This window comes from Micrasema longulum, unplaced genomic scaffold (genome assembly GCF_059751315.1).
Source record: "Micrasema longulum isolate JH-2025_06_02 unplaced genomic scaffold, ASM5975131v1 h1tg000696l, whole genome shotgun sequence".
NCBI lineage: Eukaryota > Metazoa > Arthropoda > Insecta > Trichoptera > Brachycentridae > Micrasema > Micrasema longulum.
This window is the reverse complement of record NW_028277892.1, coordinates 108,868-129,910: the sequence shown is the minus strand read 5'-3', so window position 1 is coordinate 129,910 and position 21,043 is coordinate 108,868. Positions and strand designations below refer to the sequence as shown.

At 39.3% G+C, this 21,043-nt stretch overlaps 1 protein-coding gene across 1 annotated transcript in view; it reads left to right on the top strand.

The window, feature by feature from the left end:
• LOC148279590 (facilitated trehalose transporter Tret1-like) overlaps positions 1-21,043 on the top strand; it is a 49,396-nt gene that overhangs the window by 17,492 nt on the left and 10,861 nt on the right. The window contains exon 4 of the mRNA XM_088229685.1: positions 68-228. Coding sequence (XP_088085811.1) covers positions 68-228 — 161 coding nt within the window. The remainder of the gene's footprint in view (positions 1-67; positions 229-21,043) is intronic.

Sequence of the window (21,043 nt, the reverse complement as noted above, 5' to 3'; positions counted from 1 at the left end):
ATATAATTCAATTTGCTTTACTTGAAAGAAAGTATTTTGTTTAAAAACGAATATTTCATGTTTTTAGATAAGTTCACAAGAAAGTTCATGGATAGCTGCACTTTTAAATCTAGGAGCATTTTTTGGGGCCATTCCTACTGGGCTTATCGCAGAAAGGTTCGGACGAAAGAAGACCTTGCTTAGTTTAGCACTTCCAATGGTGGTATCCTGGTTGCTGATTGCCCTCAGGTAAATTTACAGTAACTTTTTCCAGGAGGTTTATCGTCAGCCTAACTTGCAAAACCCAAAAGTTCCAAACCAACTTGTATTGCAACACTGTACAAATATAAAAGCCTTACGCCCTTTTAGATTATTTGAAGTCCTAACAGAAAATGCCAAAACATAAGAAAGCACAAAAAGCCTTACTAAGAGTAGCCAACAAAAAGCCTCACTCTACAGACAGACTTTTTACAGAATTTCTAGTACTAGACAAAGGACAAACATACATAAAGACAATTTTAAGACATTTCCATCAAAATCCTGACAGACATAGTGACGGACAACAAATTTACGACACTAGGCAAAGACAATAGACAATACTTCTGCTCCCAAAGAAAAAAAACAAATTACGGACAAAGGCATTATACTTTTCTGGCCCCTAAGCTATACAACTTTTTAAGCAAGGACATATTGGTGAACAAAATGAAAAACAATATTTTCAAAGCTAGAGTCCATAAATGGATTGCTAAAAAGACTAGACAGGAAGCTGAGAAATATGTTTCAAATATAAGAATATAATTTTAGTTTCTTGAAAATCCTTTTTCGTTTTATTGATGTAGGTATGTTTTAATTTAATTTAATTTTTAATTTCTTTTGAATTTTAACACAATTGATGTGAAACAATGTACAATTGTGTATAAAATAAATAATATACTGACACTCAGGAACGTGCCTGTGGGCCAGTGAAGTGGCTACATCCATAAATAAAAATAAAAATATATTGAGTACGTGTTGTATAAACATTTTTGTTAACTATGTATTTGTATTTTATATTGGGTGAATTAAATAAATAAATAATTTTTAACCGTTTGTAGACTTACGAGAATTACAAGTTGGGGAGATGACGCGTATTACAAAAAAACATTTTCGAGAAGAGAATATGGACGTCTCGGGTTTTTAAGCGCTTATGTCTTGTCATTAGCTGGATATTTCTTGGTGTTTTAATATCATTTTTGTCTCGGTAAAATTATTTTACACCGTTTGGGGTATTTAAATAAGAGATGCCACGAATAGTGATTTGGATGTATACCGAATACCAAATATTCAACCACGCATTTGGTTCGTAACGTCGAATATTCAGCAAAATATGTCTCGTTTTGGTGCAATTGACGAGGCGAGCGTATTTGTTTCATTTGCGAGTTTATCATGTCGTGACACGCGTTATTTATTTATAATATAATAACATCACATTGGATTACTAAAAGTCCTTATAGTCATAATTATTGGTAATCAGACATTTAGTTCAGTTTTGTTCAGTGCTGAAAGTCGGCGTTTATTATTAGCATGGTATAACTTCTCTTTAATGTTTTTTATCTCTGTTGTAATATGTTCATATAAAAATACGATAATCTTAAGAAAATTATCGAACCAAAAAATTGTAAACTTATAATATAAGACATCAAACACTGATTTGAGTCTACTGATTTACACGTACACTTCACATTCGTTTGAATATGCCCTAACAAGGCAAAACAATTGTCACGAAATTTTTGTTTTTAAATAAAATAAAATGAAGTGTTCAGTAGACTCAAATCAGTGTTGAATTTATTTTATTATAGGTTTAAATGTAAAGTTCTACAAAAACCCCAAATCAATCAACAAAAGGAAATAGTTTGATAAGGAATCAACTTTTAAGTGGTGAACTATTGTTTTAATACCAACTGTAGTAATTAATACCAAGTGCGAAGCACAGCAGATAGAGTGGAGTTATTGTTTTAGCAAAAATTTGGTCTATACAAGTTTCTGCCTCATGTGCTACTCTTGTTGGTACATTAATTAACTATATATTTCCATAGTGTATAATAAGATTAGTAACTTGTAAAAGAACGGCACCTTTCTTCTCAGAATTTCTCCTTAGCTTTGCTAAACGCTGTATAAAACAAAATACGCAGCAGCGTTGGGAGGATCATTACCGCGCTTTTCTACAGGTAAAATCACTAAAATGTTTTTCTCAACGCTGGCTGATGCAGCAAACTTCCGTCATCATCACCAAAGTACTTTCGAAACGACCCAATTTTTTACCGGTCACGGAGCTATGAGAAGTTGTCTATAAAGGTTTAAATTAAGGAATGATGACTATTGTCCATGCGTTGATATTTATTCACAGAGTATCGAACATATGTTATTTCAATGCCTATTTTTCAGTTTACAACGCCATAATCTTGAAGCAGAATGCAGGAAAGTTGGAATATCCTTAACTTATATCCACAATGTAGTTAAAAGTAGTTATCACTCGCCATTGTTCTTGAACTTTGCAACAATGGTGATTGGACTCATAAATGTAATAAACCAAAATCAGTGATCGAACGTCCCATTAACAAGACGAACAAAATCGTTTTTTTTCGAGTGCCTTAGCCTTGTACATGACGCGTAAGGCTACTAAATACAGGGGTACAAATATATATTTTAATATATTAAAAAAGAAGATTGGTGTATTCAATTACAACAGATTTTCCGCTTAGAATATTGATATCTCCGGCTAAAGCAATTTGTTTTGAATGTTTGTTTTCTTCTAGAATCTGCTCGAAAGATTGTAAAAAGAGTGTTTTCTTTGGCAAACTGTGGCTCCACAATAAAACATGTAGTAATAATTGATGCTTGAAGAATGTTCTAGATATTAAAAAAATATTTTTATCTATGTCATTAGCGTGTTTAATATGTATGATTTGTGAGTCATTTATTTTTCTCTCTCTATTTTTCGGTTCTTAATCAAAACAAATTTATTTTGACGCTATTTTTGTTGTTTAAGTTCCTTGTTACACTTAGTTTGTGCTTCATTTATGAACATTTTGGTACCATCTGCACTAATTTGTTTTATGACAATTTTTTTATTCACTGTAGATCATGGTGAAAAGGTATATTATTATACTTTGCTAGATGGTAGTTATTTGTTAGTTCATGTAAAACATATGGTTGAATGGATTTAACCTCGGTCCCAAGAACTGTCTTGAGATGGTCACCCCACCAAAGCAGTAAACTTGTTAATATATAATTATTTTTGCTTTTCGTGTTTTGTATTTGTATTCACACAGTGTCTCTATGAATATATGTCATATACTCGTATATTTGGCATTTGTGCGGATGTTGGGCCACCGGGAGCTGACAGTAGCTTGTTACTTGACCTAATGTCTGCGCAGTAGTTAAATGTGTGAGTTGTACTAATAATATAATGTTGTTTTCTTTTTCTTTCTTTTTAAATTTTTTTTCTCTCTTACTAATTTATATGTATATATCTGTGTGGATTTCAATGTGAATATGTAATATTTTACATGTATTTTAGATATATTTTTTAGACACTATAAGTATAATATATTAAATCATGTAAATGTTTGCCTCGACACGGGTTGTCCCCTGTGAGGTATTCATATTTAAAAAAGTTAAACGTGAAATAATAAATAAATAAATAAATAAATAAATAAATAAATAAATAAATAAATAAATAAATAAATAAATAAATAAATAAATAAATAAATAAATAAATAAATAAATAAATAAATAAATAAATAAATAAATAAATAAATAAATAAATAAATAAATGAATAAATAAATAAATAAATAAATAAATAAATAAATAAATTAATTAATTAATTAATTAATAAATAAATAAATAAATAAATAGATAAATAGATAAATCCAATCACTATCCTACTGATGATTGTGTACCAACTATAATTAATAAAATCAGATCTGAGTGGACAATTTTCTGGCAGAATTCCTCGACTGGGTTGTTTTATAAGAGTATTCAATGCTCCATCCCCGTTACACCATGGTTTGAAATCGAAAAGCAATCAAAATTGAACATCTCTTTAATATCAAGAATGAGAATAGGACATTGTCTCGTTGCCTCGCATTTATCGAGAATAGGTGTCTTTACTTCGGCAATGTGTCTTTGTGAAAATGACGATGATACATTAGATCATCTGTTTTTTGACTGTCCCCTCTACGAAAGAAGCGAATTCCTTCAAAATATTTGCGAAGAATATAATACGTTCCCTCTTAACGTAAAATTTTTACTTGCCCAGAATGATTTGGATACTTATTTACTTCTGACTAAATTCTTAAGGACAAATAATAAAAATATTTGAATTTGTTAAATATTATTGGCCAAATTTAAATAATAAGTCTAATTGAATGTCCCTCTTTACTTTTGGCCCAAAATTTCATGTTATGTTTACGTTTAATTTAGACGGTAATAATGTTTTATTGTCACATAACTTTTTCATACTGATTTTAACTACCTCACATTATATTACATTTTTTCGTGGGTATGGGTTTTTTTTTGTCGTTCACTGAAGCGTATATTCTTTAAATGTCTTATTCTTGTTTCCAAAACCACTCGCAAACGAGTGGAGGCGTATAAAAAAAAAAAAAAAAATAAACAAATAAAATAATTTAAGTTATTTACAATTTTTGGTTTATTGCACACAAATATACAGACATTAAACGAAAAATACTTTAAAGTGAATTTGAATACTGGTGAAGACAGAGAAGGGCAAGTGACGTGTTACGCGCCCTTATACAGGTCCATTGGGCACTGCGACCATAGACAACACATCCTCGTCACAAAAAATCGCATGTTCAGGAATATTACGAGATTGGTAGTGAAGATAATAAACTGGCTGTGTGTTTGCTGTTTAATGACAAGATCGAAGTATTATTTATGAGGAAAAACGCAATCGTTTGGTTCTAACACATGCGAAACAATTTTTTTTCATTCATCACAATTTACCACTGATGATTTTAAATATTTAACTAATAATTGATAAACTACTAAACTTATAATGAAAGTCTCGTAACGTAGTGATCAGCGCATTTGCTTACCACACAAGAGGTCTAGGGTTCGATTCCCGACATGGCTGAGATGAAATATTTATTTGCAAAGGTGTTTTTACGCTAGAATATTTCATAGTCCTTGGATTGGCACCTAAAATGTAAGACTGATCATCTTACCTTCATGTAACAAAAATAATTAAAATTGCTGGGATTGGTGTAACAATGCAGTTTCCTATGCACCATTAGGGGCGAAAAGGTGATAAACTCAAAGTGGCGATTGAAATAGATATGTAGGATTTAAGCAGTTGAGGGTTTGGTTGGAGTTCCCACCCCAGTTAGAGATTGACAGAGAAGACACGAGATTGCTGTTTGATGTTATTCATTACATGGCGAATAAATAATGAATTATGTCTGACGACTGTTACGTCGATTATGGATTGAGAAGTAACTTGAATTACATGCTGGAACTGTGTGATGAAGCTTGTCTGACGTGAACTGAACTGACTGACTGACTGACTGACTTTTTTGGGCAGGCTGAACGAGCTGACTGATGTTAGCTGCGTCTTGTGGTTTCTTTATAGACCATATTCCTTTGTAGTTCATTTTTTCATAGTAGGGATGATGTGAATCTACTGCAGGGCGATGCTCTCCGATTTCATGTGAAATACTCAGAGTTGCATTTTACGAATGTATAGGATTCGATTGAAAATGATGACATTGCATCGTCGGTCATTAGTCTACTTCAGGTGAACTAATTTAACACGTGTGTGTTATCGACTATGGACTATGGACCCTACAGATACATTTTTGAGTAATACGTGCGAATTTTTTTCATAAATTGGTATTCGGTGTTCGGCCGGATAGTACGCAATATTCTGCCGATTACTGAAAATAAAAAAAGTGGCCAAATAGGCCGAATATCGGATGGTAACCGAATGTTCGTGGCGTCTCTAATTTAAATGTTCTGAGGAAAGGTGGAATTTGAAAATGGAATGGCATTTAAAACGGCGAACGAAAAATGGAACTATTGTTAAGGAGATCGCAAGAAAAGCAGTTAAAACTCGCGTAGACCGGAATAAAAGCGGGAAATTATAACGAAATTGGAAGCCATCCAAAACATGAAAAATAAATAAGTACAGTTTTCCCTTAATTTGTCTTAAATTTGTTAAAACGTTGAATAAAAAAAAAAATGTTATGGTACTTAGTCTACTTAAAAATAATATTAGCAACAATGGAAAAAAAAAATGTAATACAAAAATTTTGTTGTTTTTTTTTGAGCCAAAGTTGAGTTAAACGATCTTTGCTGGCTTTTTTTCTTTACAAAATAACGCCGTTTTCTCCTCGTCAAATATAAAAAAAATCGTGAAAATGTACAAACAAACAATCAAACCATCACGCTGTTTCCCCGTAGGGATAGGCAGAGAGGATAGAACGCCATATCACTCTATCTTTGCATACAGACCTCGCTTCCTCTGCATTCAAGCATCTTCTCACGCACGCACGCCAATTATTCCTACTTTTGACATGTCCATCTTTAAGTATTTGATGGACTTGATCGTGCCATGTATTTCTCGGTCTTCCTCGTTTTCTGCATCCATCAACATTCGCATCGTAGATCCTTTTAGCCGTTCTTTCGTTGTCCATTCGCTCTACCTGTCAAAACCAACGCAGCACCCCTTTCTTGATTCCGTCGAAAATGCATATCTCAGCCTTACACAGTTCACGGAACTCGACATTTGTGTACCTATCATACTTCGTCTGAGGGATCGCATTTGAACAGCATTTAACCTACTTTCATCATAATTTTTCCAATTCCATACTTCGCTCCCATACATAAGAGTTGGCACTAGAACTCCACTGTGAACTGCTGGTTTAGCCTCCTGTGATAAACATTTGTAGATTTCAGTTCACCGTTCTTCCTGTTCCCGGCACTCACCCTCCTTTCAATATCTTTCTCGGTCTTTCCATCTCTAGTAAACGTACTTCCCAGATACACAAATTCTTCTACCTGATTCAGAATATCTCCGTTCACACTGATCTCACATTTAGTTATCGTTTCATCCCTTTCAAAAACCACCACTTTCGATTTATCAACATTCATAAGCAAATCGCTTTTCATGCATACATCAAAGACATTTGTTACCAAGAATTGCAGGTCTTTTTTGCTGCTGGCAAGAAGCACGGCATCATCTGCATACAGAAGTTATTTGACAGTTTTACCACTCATTTTTGCTCCTATTCTTAAATTTTTCAGTTATTTCATCGAAAATGTATTGACATACTACATACCAGAAGCGAGCGGTGAGTTTTTAAATTGGTAAGCTATGAAAATTCTGATAAAATGTCCATAGCGGTAGTATGGCATATAAAAAACAAGTCTATTTTATAATTAATAAAAAATTCCTAACAAATGGCTCCAGCGGCTAATAGTTTCAGTAAAAATATTTTCTAATGTAGCACAAACATTTGATTTAAAAAATACAATTTAAAAAAACATAATTGCAAAAATAAAATTGAAACCCCTGTGGACTCGAACCCCCGGCCCATCTTCATCTTAGAAATCAACGACTTAACAGCGCAGCTACATATTTCGCATTTTCGGCTGAGCGTCGAAAAAATAATAAATAAACGGGATAATTCATTAGCGCACCAGTGCATCTTTGGTTAGGTCAGAATATTATAACTTGTCTTGAAATAAAACACTTTTTCTTAATAAATGATAATAATTCAATAATTTTAAAGTATTCCTTACCTTACCGAGTACGATAGTTCACCAAACAAAACATAAATTACGTTTTAAGAATCGTTGTTTCATCGACTTTTATATCACATTAGTATTCACAAAACGACATAAGTTATACATGTTATAATTCTTCATATATATTTATTCTTAACACTATACACTAGTAACGTTTTTATCATAACTCTAACTAAATTTTAAAAGTTTAAATGGATACTAAAGAATAACCTACAATATTCAACTGTCATCGTATGCACAAAAACGAATTACAATCAAAAAACAATTAGCGAATCTTTGTTTTTTTAAGACCCACTAAAGGATTTATACAATATTATTGATTAAAATATCAATTCGTTTCGATTATAATATCAATAAATTAATAATTTTAAAGCAAATTTACTTTCAAACCACCGAAACATAAGTATGATCAATTACTGTCAATTACTTACTTATTATTGTAACTTTCGTGTTAAGACTTACGAAATATATTCGTTATCTCTTTCTCACACATAACGAGTGCGTATATTGTCACCTCCCTTAGACTGTCGTAAGTCAAATTGATGTATTTTAAAGAATACTAGCCCTTATGAAAAAGTATTTAAAGACTAAATTGCATTAATGAAAGCTGCAAGATTTTACCGTAATCGCAAGTGTAATTTTCGAACGAGATTCTAAAGTTTTAGGTTAAAGACGTATTTGAATTAGTGATTTTAAAGTGAGCAGAGTAATCTCGTGTAATCCAGTAGTGATAATTTTGGCCAATAGAGGCGCAACTGGTCGCTGTATGGAATAAAGGAATATATAAATTTACTTACCCAAGAAAAATAATATATTTTTTTGGTGATGTGTTTTTTCTTAATAATACTACAGTATTATAAAACATTACTTACGATGTCAAAAAAATATGGTAAGCTGCATGTAATCGATTATAAGGAGCATTTGCCCCTGCTACATACATACTACATGCGCAATTAAACATACGACTTGTGTTCCAGTCAACATAAGTTCCGGAGCTGATCTTGTATTTGGTGAAAAAGGGTGTTTTTCCTTGTATACTCTAAGCAAATGTAAAGCAATGCGAAAGGAGCGACACACTGCTTTGAATTCAAAGTAAGCGGCTTAAACAGGTAGCCCTTTTTACTCCACTGTACCTTTTGCACGGCAATGTTATTTTTTTATTTTTTTCTTTATTAGGGCCTACTACCAAAACTTGATAACATCGGCCAAAAACAAGTTACATTTATAAACATAAGAAAAACATAAACAGACAAAAATAACAATATAGATACAAACAAAAGACAAGAAAAATATAAGTACAAGAATAACATCAAAATATCAATTGTAATAATAAATACATATCCAAACCAATAAAAATTTCAACATAAATTGAAATAGGCACTAACAAAAAAACCCACCAAAACCTGATAGTGCCTATTTAACAGAAAATAGAAACTTACAGTAAAATTAGAAGGAAGATAGAACTTAATAACTAGAAAAATTACAACAAAATAATCAAAATATTAACAAACTTAATCTTATATTAATGATAAATTATAACCATTAAAATTAAAATTAAACTTCGATAATTTTTAGAACAAAATTTCAAATTAGCATTATATGAAGCGTTATTCCTATTTTATTACACCTTAGTAGGAAAATGACGAATTTTTAAAAATCGTTAAAAATCGAATTTTCGTATTCGCCCAAAGCGTACCTAATCAACCAGGGTTATCTTTATATATATACTTATTCTGTATGTGTAATGTCATTTAACTATTTTTAAATGGCTGGACAGATTTACGTGCAGTTTTTTTGTGAAACAATGAGCTTTGCGCTGCGCATGCTTATAAATCTTAAAATCTGTTATAAGAAAAAATTAGGAGCATAAATATTTAATTCATCGACCACCAGGGTTGCATTTGACGAGAATTCAAATACTTAAAAATTGGAAAGACGTTTTTTTTTAATGTAAAAAGTTTGTATTTGAATGTTTGCCAACATAATTTGTTTTTTGTGGATTGAAATCACATTTTTTTCTTAAATTCCTTATAATTTCTACCCATTTATTTATTTTACTTGATTCTTGGTAATTTTAAAATAATATTAATTGACATTCAATACATATTTAAAAATCACAATTCTAAATAAATTGCACCCCTGTGAAGAAGAGCAGAGTTTGACATTTGCAAAAATAATTCTGTATTTAAAAAACATTCATTTTTTACTTTGCAACTCAACCACAAAAAGTTTCTAGGTACCGACATAAATTCAATATTTTAATATTTATAATTCATCATATTGATATACGGCTGGTGATGTTGCCCTTTTTTTATTTTGCTTTGGGCTACAGCCAATCACACAATGATAAAACGAAAATATTGAAATGTCGAACTCAATGTCAGATGTCACTTAGTATATAGTTTACTGAAAATCCGAATATCAAAAAAAGTTTGGTGACCTAGCTAATAGCAGACAAGCCAACGTTTGGGTAGGACATCTATCAGGTCCGCTCGTATTTTTATAGAAATAGAAAAAAATAATGTCGTATGTATTCTATGCCAAGTTTTTGCCTGGTACTAAAAAGAAACAGTTTAGAGATAGATTGACAGTTCGGTTTTCGCACAGTGTTATTTTTGTTTATTCCCAACGGTAAAAAGACAGTCCACAGAATTATTAACTGACTTACAACACAGTGTCACTCTTAGTATTTTAAGTTTCCATTACAAAATTTGAATTTCTAAAATACATTTCAGAATTCAATATAGAAAAACAAATTGTAAAAATAATTACTATTTTTACTTTACGTCTAACGGTTTCGAGGCGTGCTAGTCTCTTCATCAGGACACCCATCACATCAACATGCAAGTACTAAAATACACTTAAACCTTTACTATCATCATAGTATGTACAGTATTCACAAAAAAAATAATTAATTACATTCAGAGTTATCGGGTAATGTTTGCACCACCGTGTCTGAAAATTCACTAGAAATTAGTTGAATAATATTAAGTGGTATATTGGAGAATAGGTAGAGGATGGAAAAGGTAAGGTTTGTATGCTAGTGAAGTGAGTGTTCTGACGAAGAGACGTATACGTCTCAAAACCAGTAGACATTTAAAGTCTCGGTTAGAGATTATATACTAATATTCACGTGTTTGTTGGTAAAATGGTTCAGCCGGATGAATCTACCCACACGTTTTAACGCCCTTATTCCAATCCATTTATGTAATGGTACCAAGATACCTGTCGGACCTTTGCATAAGAAAAAATACTGTATATGTGAAATAAAATCTACTCTCAGATCAGCATTTGATTCAGGCAGAGGAAAACTTGTCGAAATCCGGCGCTCCCCGAACACTAGATTCTGAAATCGTGCTTTTGTCGCTGTCGGCCCCTTTGCCTGGAACCAATTGCCTTCAAACTTACGAATAATCGACAGTCCCAGCCAGTTTAGTGCCTCGATTATGAACGCTATCTTTATCTGTATATATCGAGACGGTATACTTAACTTCTGTACTATCTGTATCTTTTTTTAATTTAAATATTTTTTTTATTACAGCAATTTACAATGAACTATTTATACAACAAATTAATTAAGAAGTTAAAGTAAACAAATGTATTTTTTAATTTGCTGTTGGTTCATCTAAACTGCCTAACTAGGGATATCTTCCCCGTTCTAAGGCATTAAATTGTGTATTTTATAAAAATATTAAAAAGTAATTACAATTTTATTATTACGTGTGATATTTCAGTATTAAAATTAAATAACAAATATACAGTAAGAACATAAATAATACCAAAATCTCTTTATCCTAAGTCCTAAGTCATTACTAGTAAAACAAGAAATCAGCTTACGTCCTTCTACATCGGACAACGATTTCTCTGACTCCCTACGACCAATATGGATTAAAAATGCAGCCAACACCTTTCTCAGCCTGGCAATCCCACCACATTTCCACGAATCTGGGATAAGGTTATATACCTTCGGGCCTATATAATATTGCTGCCTTTGAGCCAAAAATGTATTAACTCTTTTCTGTAGAATCAGATCCTTATTCGAGTGTCTATGAACATGACAAACCCTTGCGTATTTTTCCCTGTTGAGATGCGTGACCGCTACTGACCTTAATATATCTTACCTCGGTATGTTCTACTTAATTGTCATATCGACATCATATAATCGAAACAAGCCAATGGAATGACCGCAAACAATTAGTCCGCGCTCCTTACATCATTAACATAAAAAATAATATTTTTAGTAAGCTTCTGTAATAAAAAGTGCTCACACCAAAGCGATTATAAACTCCAATAAATCCTAATTCAAGCAAAACATGCTCGCTTGAACATGAATATACACGACACCTCGCCGTGCATACAGTTGAACTGTAGATAGGAGGTGGCTTGGAGCTGCTATTTGACCGGCTATCGGGTGATAGCTTTCTTCAGGCTTCAGTTTTCTTCTTCAGAAGGGCAGGCGGCGACATCAGAGGCGGAGAGGGCGTAGATATAATAAAAACGCAGTCTTGGTTATACACTATACACACTTTATTCAATAAAAATACAGAGGTTCTATCAAGTAATTTGTACCGTGCCGCAGTCGGGCACGGTACGAGACAGCATACATAAGCCGCAAGGGAGAGCGAGAAGGGGTCGGACTTTCCCGGCTTACGCCGTAGCACGCTCTCCTATTGGCTGGACAATTTCAGATATTGTTTTTACACGTATGCTTATAAGATAAAATAACTCCCTCGAGATGAGTTTTACATGTAAAGGGAGTATGTAGGCCTCTTCCCCGTATCTTATTTAATGTAGAAATGATACAGGGAAAGGTCCCACATACTGAGAAAAAGGGTGACATGAGTTTTAGAGGATTTGACAGGGTCTGATTCCCCGCAATCTGATACAAATATGTGGCTAGGGTCTCGATATCCTAACTTCTGCCCCTGCGAGTGACATAATTAACCGTCTTTATTTTAGGGGCAGCTAGTTAGATTACAAATCGAGACTCCTAGCCGAAAATAAACATAAAAACATGATATACAAATATTAACCTAAAAACACTGGCACCGCACACTCTCGTCCGAGCGCCATTCGTCGCCCTAGCGGCCACTCGGGAAGCTTCAGTCGCGGCCGGGGGTTCGACCGTCTCTCCGCGGTCATTCCGTCCATTTTCCCCGTGCAGCTACCATCTCCGCCTGGGCGCCCGCAAAAGGGCCGCTCGGCTTGGTGTCGGTGCCTAACGTTTGGCGCTCGTTCGCCGCGTCACAGGCCGTGTTGTATGTTGTATTATCGCACGCGCGGCGATGTCCGATACACTCCCCCCGGTGTCGCGCAGTCGGCACCTGCTGGTCCCGCATCGGGCCTCGCCGCCGCGTGGCGCTGTCTTCCGGGCGCTGTCATCAGTGGGGCGTAGCAGGACCGCGATCTTGACCGTGGGTCTTGTGTACTCGCCCGTGGAGGTCCGCACCCTGACGGCTCGCACCTGGCCGTCCTTCCCGGGCATGGTTCCCGCGACGACTCCCCGTGGCCATTGGTTCCGTGGCATCGCGGGATCGGTGATCACTACCACGTCTCCAACTTGCAGGGGAGTGGCCGCGATGCGCCATTTCTGACGTCCGCCCAGGCCTGGCAGGTACTCGCGCATCCATCGGCGCCAGAAAGCATCCGCCATCTTCTGGGCTATGCGCCATTGTTTGCGCAAACACACGTTCTCCGGCGCTTCGCTGTAATCCGCGAGGCAAGGCATGCCCCCGGATGACCCAATTAAAAAGTGATTCGGAGTTAAAGGAGCTCCGTCACGAGGGTCTACTGTCACGTGCGTCAGCGGACGGCTGTTGACCGAGAATTCAGCCTCGGCTAGCGCCGTCCGTAACGTCTCTTCTCTAGGCGCTTGCTCTCTCAGTATAGCAAACAGCGCCCTCTTAATGGAACGAACTAATCGTTCCCATGCCCCTCCCATGTGCGGGGATGAAGGAGGGATAAACTTCCACTCAATCTTCATAGTGCTCATTTCATCTAGCACTTTCTTGTCCTCGGCTACGTCTCGGAAGGCAGCGGCCATCTCTTTATCGGCCCCGCGAAAATTTGTCCCGTTGTCAGAGTACAAGACAGACGGGTGTCCTCTTCTGGCGGCCATCCGCCGGATGGCTTGGATCGTCGAGTCGGTGCTCAGTGACGTCACCAACTCAATGTGTACGGCCCTGGTTGTGAGACACGTAAACAAGGCCCCGTACCTCTTCTCTTTGCGCCGTCCCATGGTCACGTGTAGCGGTCCAAACAGATCCACTCCGCAATGCGTGAAGGCGCGCATGTGATGTGCCAATCTCGCCGGCGGAAGACGTCCCATCAAAGGCGGTTGCGGTCGCGCACGATCGTTCTTACACTTCTGGCAGTTAGCTACAATCCATCGAAGCTTTGTGCGTATTCTCATCACGTAGAAATCTTGACGCACATCTGCCATAGTCCTCTCAGTGCTTCCGTGATAGCACATCTCATGCCGGTGTCTCAGCATCAGTTGTACGTACAGCTGCGCGGCGTCTAATATTATCGGGAATCCAATATTTTCCCGTACGCCGCTGGCCGCGTATAACCGCGTTCCCATCCTCACCAGTCCGGTGTCGTCTAGCCGGGGCGTGAGGGCATGCAGGCGGCTGCCTCTGGGTAGCGACTCCCCCCGCTTTAGGGCTGTTATGTCGCTGCCAAAGGCGTCGTTTTGCGTTCGCCTGATCCACAATCGCTCAGCGGCTATACACTCCTTTGCGGTTAGGTATTTTCCCACGCATTCTGGGGCGGCACGGCGGCATCGATTCACAAACCGCAGGCACCATGCCGTGGCACGTATAAGCCGTCTCCACGAGCTAAACCGTGCGGCGTCTGGCAGCGCCGCTTGTAACGCGGTGACTATGCGTTCGGCGCGCTTTGCTTCCATGACGGCGATGTCGGGCTGCAGGCCGCGTCCCTTGTGATGCGGCCATTCGCCCTCCTCCCCAGTCAGGAAGGCCGGTCCCCCGAACCAGGCTCCCTGAGGTGTAAGATCAGGCGCGTTGAGGTCCCTGGTGGCAGCATCCGCGGGATTCATCTTAGTCGGAACCCACCGCCACTCTTTCGGGTGAGATAACTCATCTATCTCCCCGAGGCGATGGGCCACGAACGGCGAGAACGCACGGCTGTCGTTTCGTACCCAGCACAGTACTGTCGCCGAGTCCGTCCAATAGACTGTCCTCCCCACAGTGACGTCACTCTCCCGCTTGATGGTGTCTGCCAGTCTCACGGCCATTAGCGCCGCTTGCAGCTCCAGTCGAGGTATTGATAGAGCTCGCAAGGGGCTAACTTTAACTTTACTGCCCACGAACCGTACATGTCTATTACGGTCCGTCTTTTCCACAAAATACGCTACTGCGCACCCCGCCAGTTCGGAGGCATCGCAGAATACGTGTAGTTCCACCCGACTGGTGCGATTTTCTATACACCGCCGGGGTATAGAGCTCTCTGTGCGCTCCACACAGGCTCTCCATTCGGCCCATTTTTCTTGATGGGTCGGCAGGATGACGTCATCCCATCCTATTCCCGATCGCCATACTGCTTGTAATAATATTTTCAGGCGTACCGTAACACACCCTAGAAAACCGAGCGGATCGAATATGCTCATTACCGCGCTCAGTAATTGTCTTTTAGTGGGCCACTCATGTGCGCTTAACGCTATTGTCTTATTAAATTGAAACACAAATCGATCACTGACTGGGTCCCATTTAACACCGAGTACTCGCTCCAAGTACTCACTACCGTTCACTATTATCTCGCGAGCGTCCGTGGCGCGCAAATTATCCGCGGTGGTACGTAGCACTTCACCGTCATTTGAGGACCAATTCGTCAATTGGAATCCTCCCCGTCTTAATATTTCACTTGTTTGATCTCTTAACTGAATAGCTTGTTCCGTAGTATCCACCGCGGCAAGATAATCGTCCATATAAAAATTGTTTTCCACTGCGCGCGCCGCCTCCGGAAATTCACTCGCGTTTACACAGGCTAACTTATTTTTCACATATTGCGCACTTGTCGGTGAGCACGCGGCGCCAAAGGTCATCGAGGTCATCACCATTGTTTTAATCTCGGCGTCGGGTCGCTCCCTCCACAAAAACATCTGAGCTCCTTGATCGGCGGGGCGGATTTTTATCCGTAGAAACATATCTTTTATGTCCGCCGCAAGCGCTATGCGGCCTTCTCTGAAGCGTAATATGTTACCCCATAGCGAGGTCAGCATGTCAGGGCCGGTGAGTAGTTTGTCGTTCAACGAAACTCCACGGCATCGGCTGGCCGCGTCGAAGACGACTCGCAGCTTTCCCGGCTTGTTCACATTTACTACGCCGAAATGGGCTAAGTACCACTTCCGCGGGAAACGAGCGATCTCTATCGGCGTAACTTCCCGGGCGTAATCCTTCTCGATGTACTCCTTAATTTTCGCGCAATATGCCGCCTTGTAGCTCGGGTCCTTGGCCATCTTGTTCTCGACAGATTTCAGTCTGTTTACTGCGCACTGTCGATTGTCCGGTAACCATATGTTGTCTTTTTTCCATAGAAGACCCGTCTCCCACTGACCGGTTGGCGTTGGTCTGGTGGTTTTCTGTAGAATTTCCATAGCGCGCGTGTCTGTGCTGTTAACACGTGGCCTAGGTTTGACGCCCATAGCGTCCACCGCGTAATTGAGGCGCATTAACTCGTCCATGCGATCCTCTACGCTAGCACTCGTCAGTGTGAGTGTTTTGCTGGCTTTGTTCTGCTTATGATTCACGCATCCGTGCGTGATCCATCCCAGCGACGTCAGAGAGCGTAAATATCTCCCTTTCTCGTTGACTTTCCTAGTCACGATTAAATGAGCGTTGTCCTGCCCAATTAATATTTTCGGTAGCACTTCTTTCATACCGTTTCCCTCCGGAATGCACTGGCGCGGGAGATTTAGACTCGTCATTGTGTTCCCGACGAGCGGGTATCCATTCCCACTTGGCCCACGAATAGTCACTGTGACGCGTCGCGACGCCTTATCCTCGGAACACATATCACTCGCACCATGAATCGTTATCCCGCGCACTCGTCCGGGCGCACCGACACTGTCCGCCAGTTCGGAGTCTATTAAAGTCACATTGGAGCCCTCGTCTAACAGGGCGTAAACGTCGGCACCGTCATTGGGGCCGGTCACGTTCACTTTTATCACTTTGAGCAATACCGGTTGAACTTTTTCGCAGGTGCTCATCACTACATTATCGCGGCCTTCTCGTCGCTGTCCATGTAGTGTCCTATGATGCGTATAGCGACACTCTTCTATACCGCACTTCTTAGCCGCCGGGCATTTACCGGCTAAATGTTTATGCCTCAGACACGAGAAACATAAACCCTTTTCGCGAACAATTTCCCATCGGCCCGCTACCGATTTCGCTAAAAACTCGCGACACTTTTCACTTTTGTGCGGGCGATTGCACACTCCGCACTCGTCCCTTGTCTCGGTTGGCGCGGACACTGTATACACATTGTTCTTTGTTTTCTTTTTGGGAAAAAACGACCCCGCGTCCATTCCACCGGCGCTCATTGACGTCTGAGCGATCTCGCTAAGCCAGCAAGAAAATTCCTTCACGGTGGCGCGTTCGTCTCTGTCCCTCGGTAAGGTGTACCACCACAGAGCCCGCATCGCTAGCGGGATCTTGGCCACCATCTCGTTCAGTAGCTGCGGTGATGATAGGCAGCTCGAGTTCCTTGTCCGCTCCAGAGTGGCGACCATGTTCCTCAGGGCCACGGATAACTCAACTATCCCGGTTGAGTTGGGGCTCTCCACTATGGCGGGTAGGCGGCGCGCTTTCTCCAGCATGTGCGCCGTCACAATCTCCTCGTGGCCGAACTGCAGTTCCAGGGTTTCCATGATGAGGTCCGTATTCTGAGGATCCACCATCAGGGAGGAAACCGCCTCCTTGGCGGCCCCTTTCAGCGCACGTTGTAGTCGGAGCAGGTTTTCCGGCGTCGTCAGCCGGCAGACTTCCGTAGACCTCGTATATTGGGCCTTGAAGGCAGGCCATTCCAGTGGGTCTCCTTCGAAGGCGGGCAATTCCTTTGCCGTAGATTGGCGCGCCAACAGCGCCTCCATTTTTCCATCGTCGCCATCGTGTGATCGTGGGCTCCCCGTTGATCCTCCACGTAGCGCGGTGGCCATCTCGGTGATCGCCGCAGCCATCTGCGCGATCGGGTCCGAAGAGCGGCGTACCCAGTCTCCGGTTTGTCTCTCTGCCACCCCAGCTCGTCCGCTGGGGCCCGCATCTGCCCTAGGAGATTCCATTGGGGGTCCAGGTGCGGTCGGTGTCTTCTCAGAGCGCCTCAGGGCGGCGCGCAGTTTCGCAACTTCAGCCTGCAGAAGTTCGACGGTGTCCTCCTCGGAAACCTCCTGTGACGACGCCTCGGTACCCGTCACCGTGGATACGACGTCGGCAGGGGGGGTGACATCAGAGGTTTTCTCGGCGGAGCCTTTTCCAGAGCGAAGTGAAGGCGTCATCTTCCACTGGGATGTGGCGTCCGTATAGCAGCTCCGATCCGGTGAAACGAAGGACCACAACTATATACACGACACCTCGCCGTGCATACAGTTGAACTGTAGATAGGAGGTGGCTTGGAGCTGCTATTTGACCGGCTATCGGGTGATAGCTTTCTTCAGGCTTCAGTTTTCTTCTTCAGAAGGGCAGGCGGCGACATCAGAGGCGGAGAGGGCGTAGATATAATAAAAACGCAGTCTTGGTTATACACTATACACACTTTATTCAATAAAAATACAGAGGTTCTATCAAGTAATTTGTACCGTGCCGCAGTCGGGCACGGTACGAGACAGCATACATAAGCCGCAAGGGAGAGCGAGAAGGGGTCGGACTTTCCCGGCTTACGCCGTAGCACGCTCTCCTATTGGCTGGACAATTTCAGATATTGTTTTTACACGTATGCTTATAAGATAAAATAACTCCCTCGAGATGAGTTTTACATGTAAAGGGAGTATGTAGGCCTCTTCCCCGTATCTTATTTAATGTAGAAATGATACAGGGAAAGGTCCCACATACTGAGAAAAAGGGTGACATGAGTTTTAGAGGATTTGACAGGGTCTGATTCCCCGCAATCTGATACAAATATGTGGCTAGGGTCTCGATATCCTAACTTCTGCCCCTGCGAGTGACATAATTAACCGTCTTTATTTTAGGGGCAGCTAGTTAGATTACAAATCGAGACTCCTAGCCGAAAATAAACATAAAAACATGATATACAAATATTAACCTAAAAACACTGGCACCGCACACTCTCGTCCGAGCGCCATTCGTCGCCCTAGCGGCCACTCGGGAAGCTTCAGTCGCGGCCGGGGGTTCGACCGTCTCTCCGCGGTCATTCCGTCCATTTTCCCCGTGCAGCTACCATCTCCGCCTGGGCGCCCGCAAAAGGGCCGCTCGGCTTGGTGTCGGTGCCTAACGTTTGGCGCTCGTTCGCCGCGTCACAGGCCGTGTTGTATGTTGTATTATCGCACGCGCGGCGATGTCCGATACAATGAATTTTGCATGACTTTTGGAAATCACCTAGACGGTACGCTTAGTGATCATTTGTATATATCTACCGAGTGACTACAAAGCCGGCTCTTATAACGTCTCGGTACATACACTCGGAAAGATACTAAAACAGATTGTAAAAATATAATAACCAAATTATTTTTTTAGAGTGGTAACTTTCTGACGCATACAATCTGTGTCTGACGCGTAGATACTCTTATTTGTTAATAAGAGAGAACCTAGCTACATTATTTTCACATCTAGGCGTTCGTTTCATTAAAATGATAGTTATATCGGAATTTAATTCGACTTCAAAACTGACTTATTTCTCTTTCATATTTTTAATAGGCTTTTAAGAAAAAAACTGCCAGCCTCAAAACGATTAAAAATTTTAATAAATCATAATTAAAGGAAAAATTGCTCGGTGGAATAAAATTTTTGACACTTTTAATGAAGAGATAAACGTATCGAGAAGTTCTAGATCCGTCGGTATAAAATGATGTACTTACATCAAAACTTGATGGTGGGGGTATCGGTACTATACCTTTGTAGTCGGTCGGGAGACTTTTATCTTAAACTATGACGTCACACTGAAGCTATGTCATTTAAGAGCGTAGATATAATAATAGTAATATCTATAATTCTTCTTTATGTAACACTGGTTAAAAACATGGTTAATTTCTTTTTCGTAATTTATATATGTTATTTTAAAAATATTATTTATTAAAATAAAATAATCTATTATAAGACGTCACTCCCCATTATGTACACAATAATTGTTTATTTCTTTTACGTAATGGGAAACGTTAATGTAAAAATATGTATTTGATTATTGTAAAAAAAATGTATTTAGTTGTAATATTGTATTTTAATTTGTTATTAATAAAAATAAAAAAAATAAAAAAAAGATATGTGTACCGTGACGTACGCTTCCCCTTGATTCATGTCGATATACTTACCCAAAATTTGAAGGTGGAGGGTCGGAGGTATATCTTTATAATCACTAGAGGGAATTTATCTTCAACTTCCGTCAAGGTGAAGGTATGACGTCTTTATCTTCCCATCATAATAGAGGCCCAGATCCCAAATAAAATTTCACTTCTTTCGTTAATCATACATTTAATTTTTAATCAGAAAATATAAATTATGTCACTTTAGCTTATAGCCCACGAATTTTCAGTTTTACTCATAAAATGTTTCATAACCAGTAGATATTTTGCACATGTGTTCTAGATGTGGTATTTAATTATTGCTCAAAACTCCCCACCCCTCCTCCGCTTGTGTCTTGAGATATTTCATTATAAGGGATTTTATTAGGGATTTTTTTTACACAACAACATGCCAGGAGGCCAAATTACAGTGGTGAATTATAGCGCAGAACACCCAGGCTTGAGAAAAATCTAATTATTTTTTTGTGTTCCCATCGTGAATCAAACCTGGAACTTTTCATGCGCGAGTCAAGCGTTTTGACCACTACACCACGGAGGCTGCACATACATGGTGTCTGGTGGTATATTATATAATAAATACAGTTTTTGTTCACTTTGCCCAGCTGTATAAAACAGTACTTATGATTTTCTTGTTGTATGACTTAAAAATGTTTTATTATTTATTTATTTTTTTAACATTTATTCTTGTATTGTTTAAACTTTCTACTGAATATGCTGTGTAATTTTTAGGTTATTTTTTTAAATATAAATCATGAATAATTTTT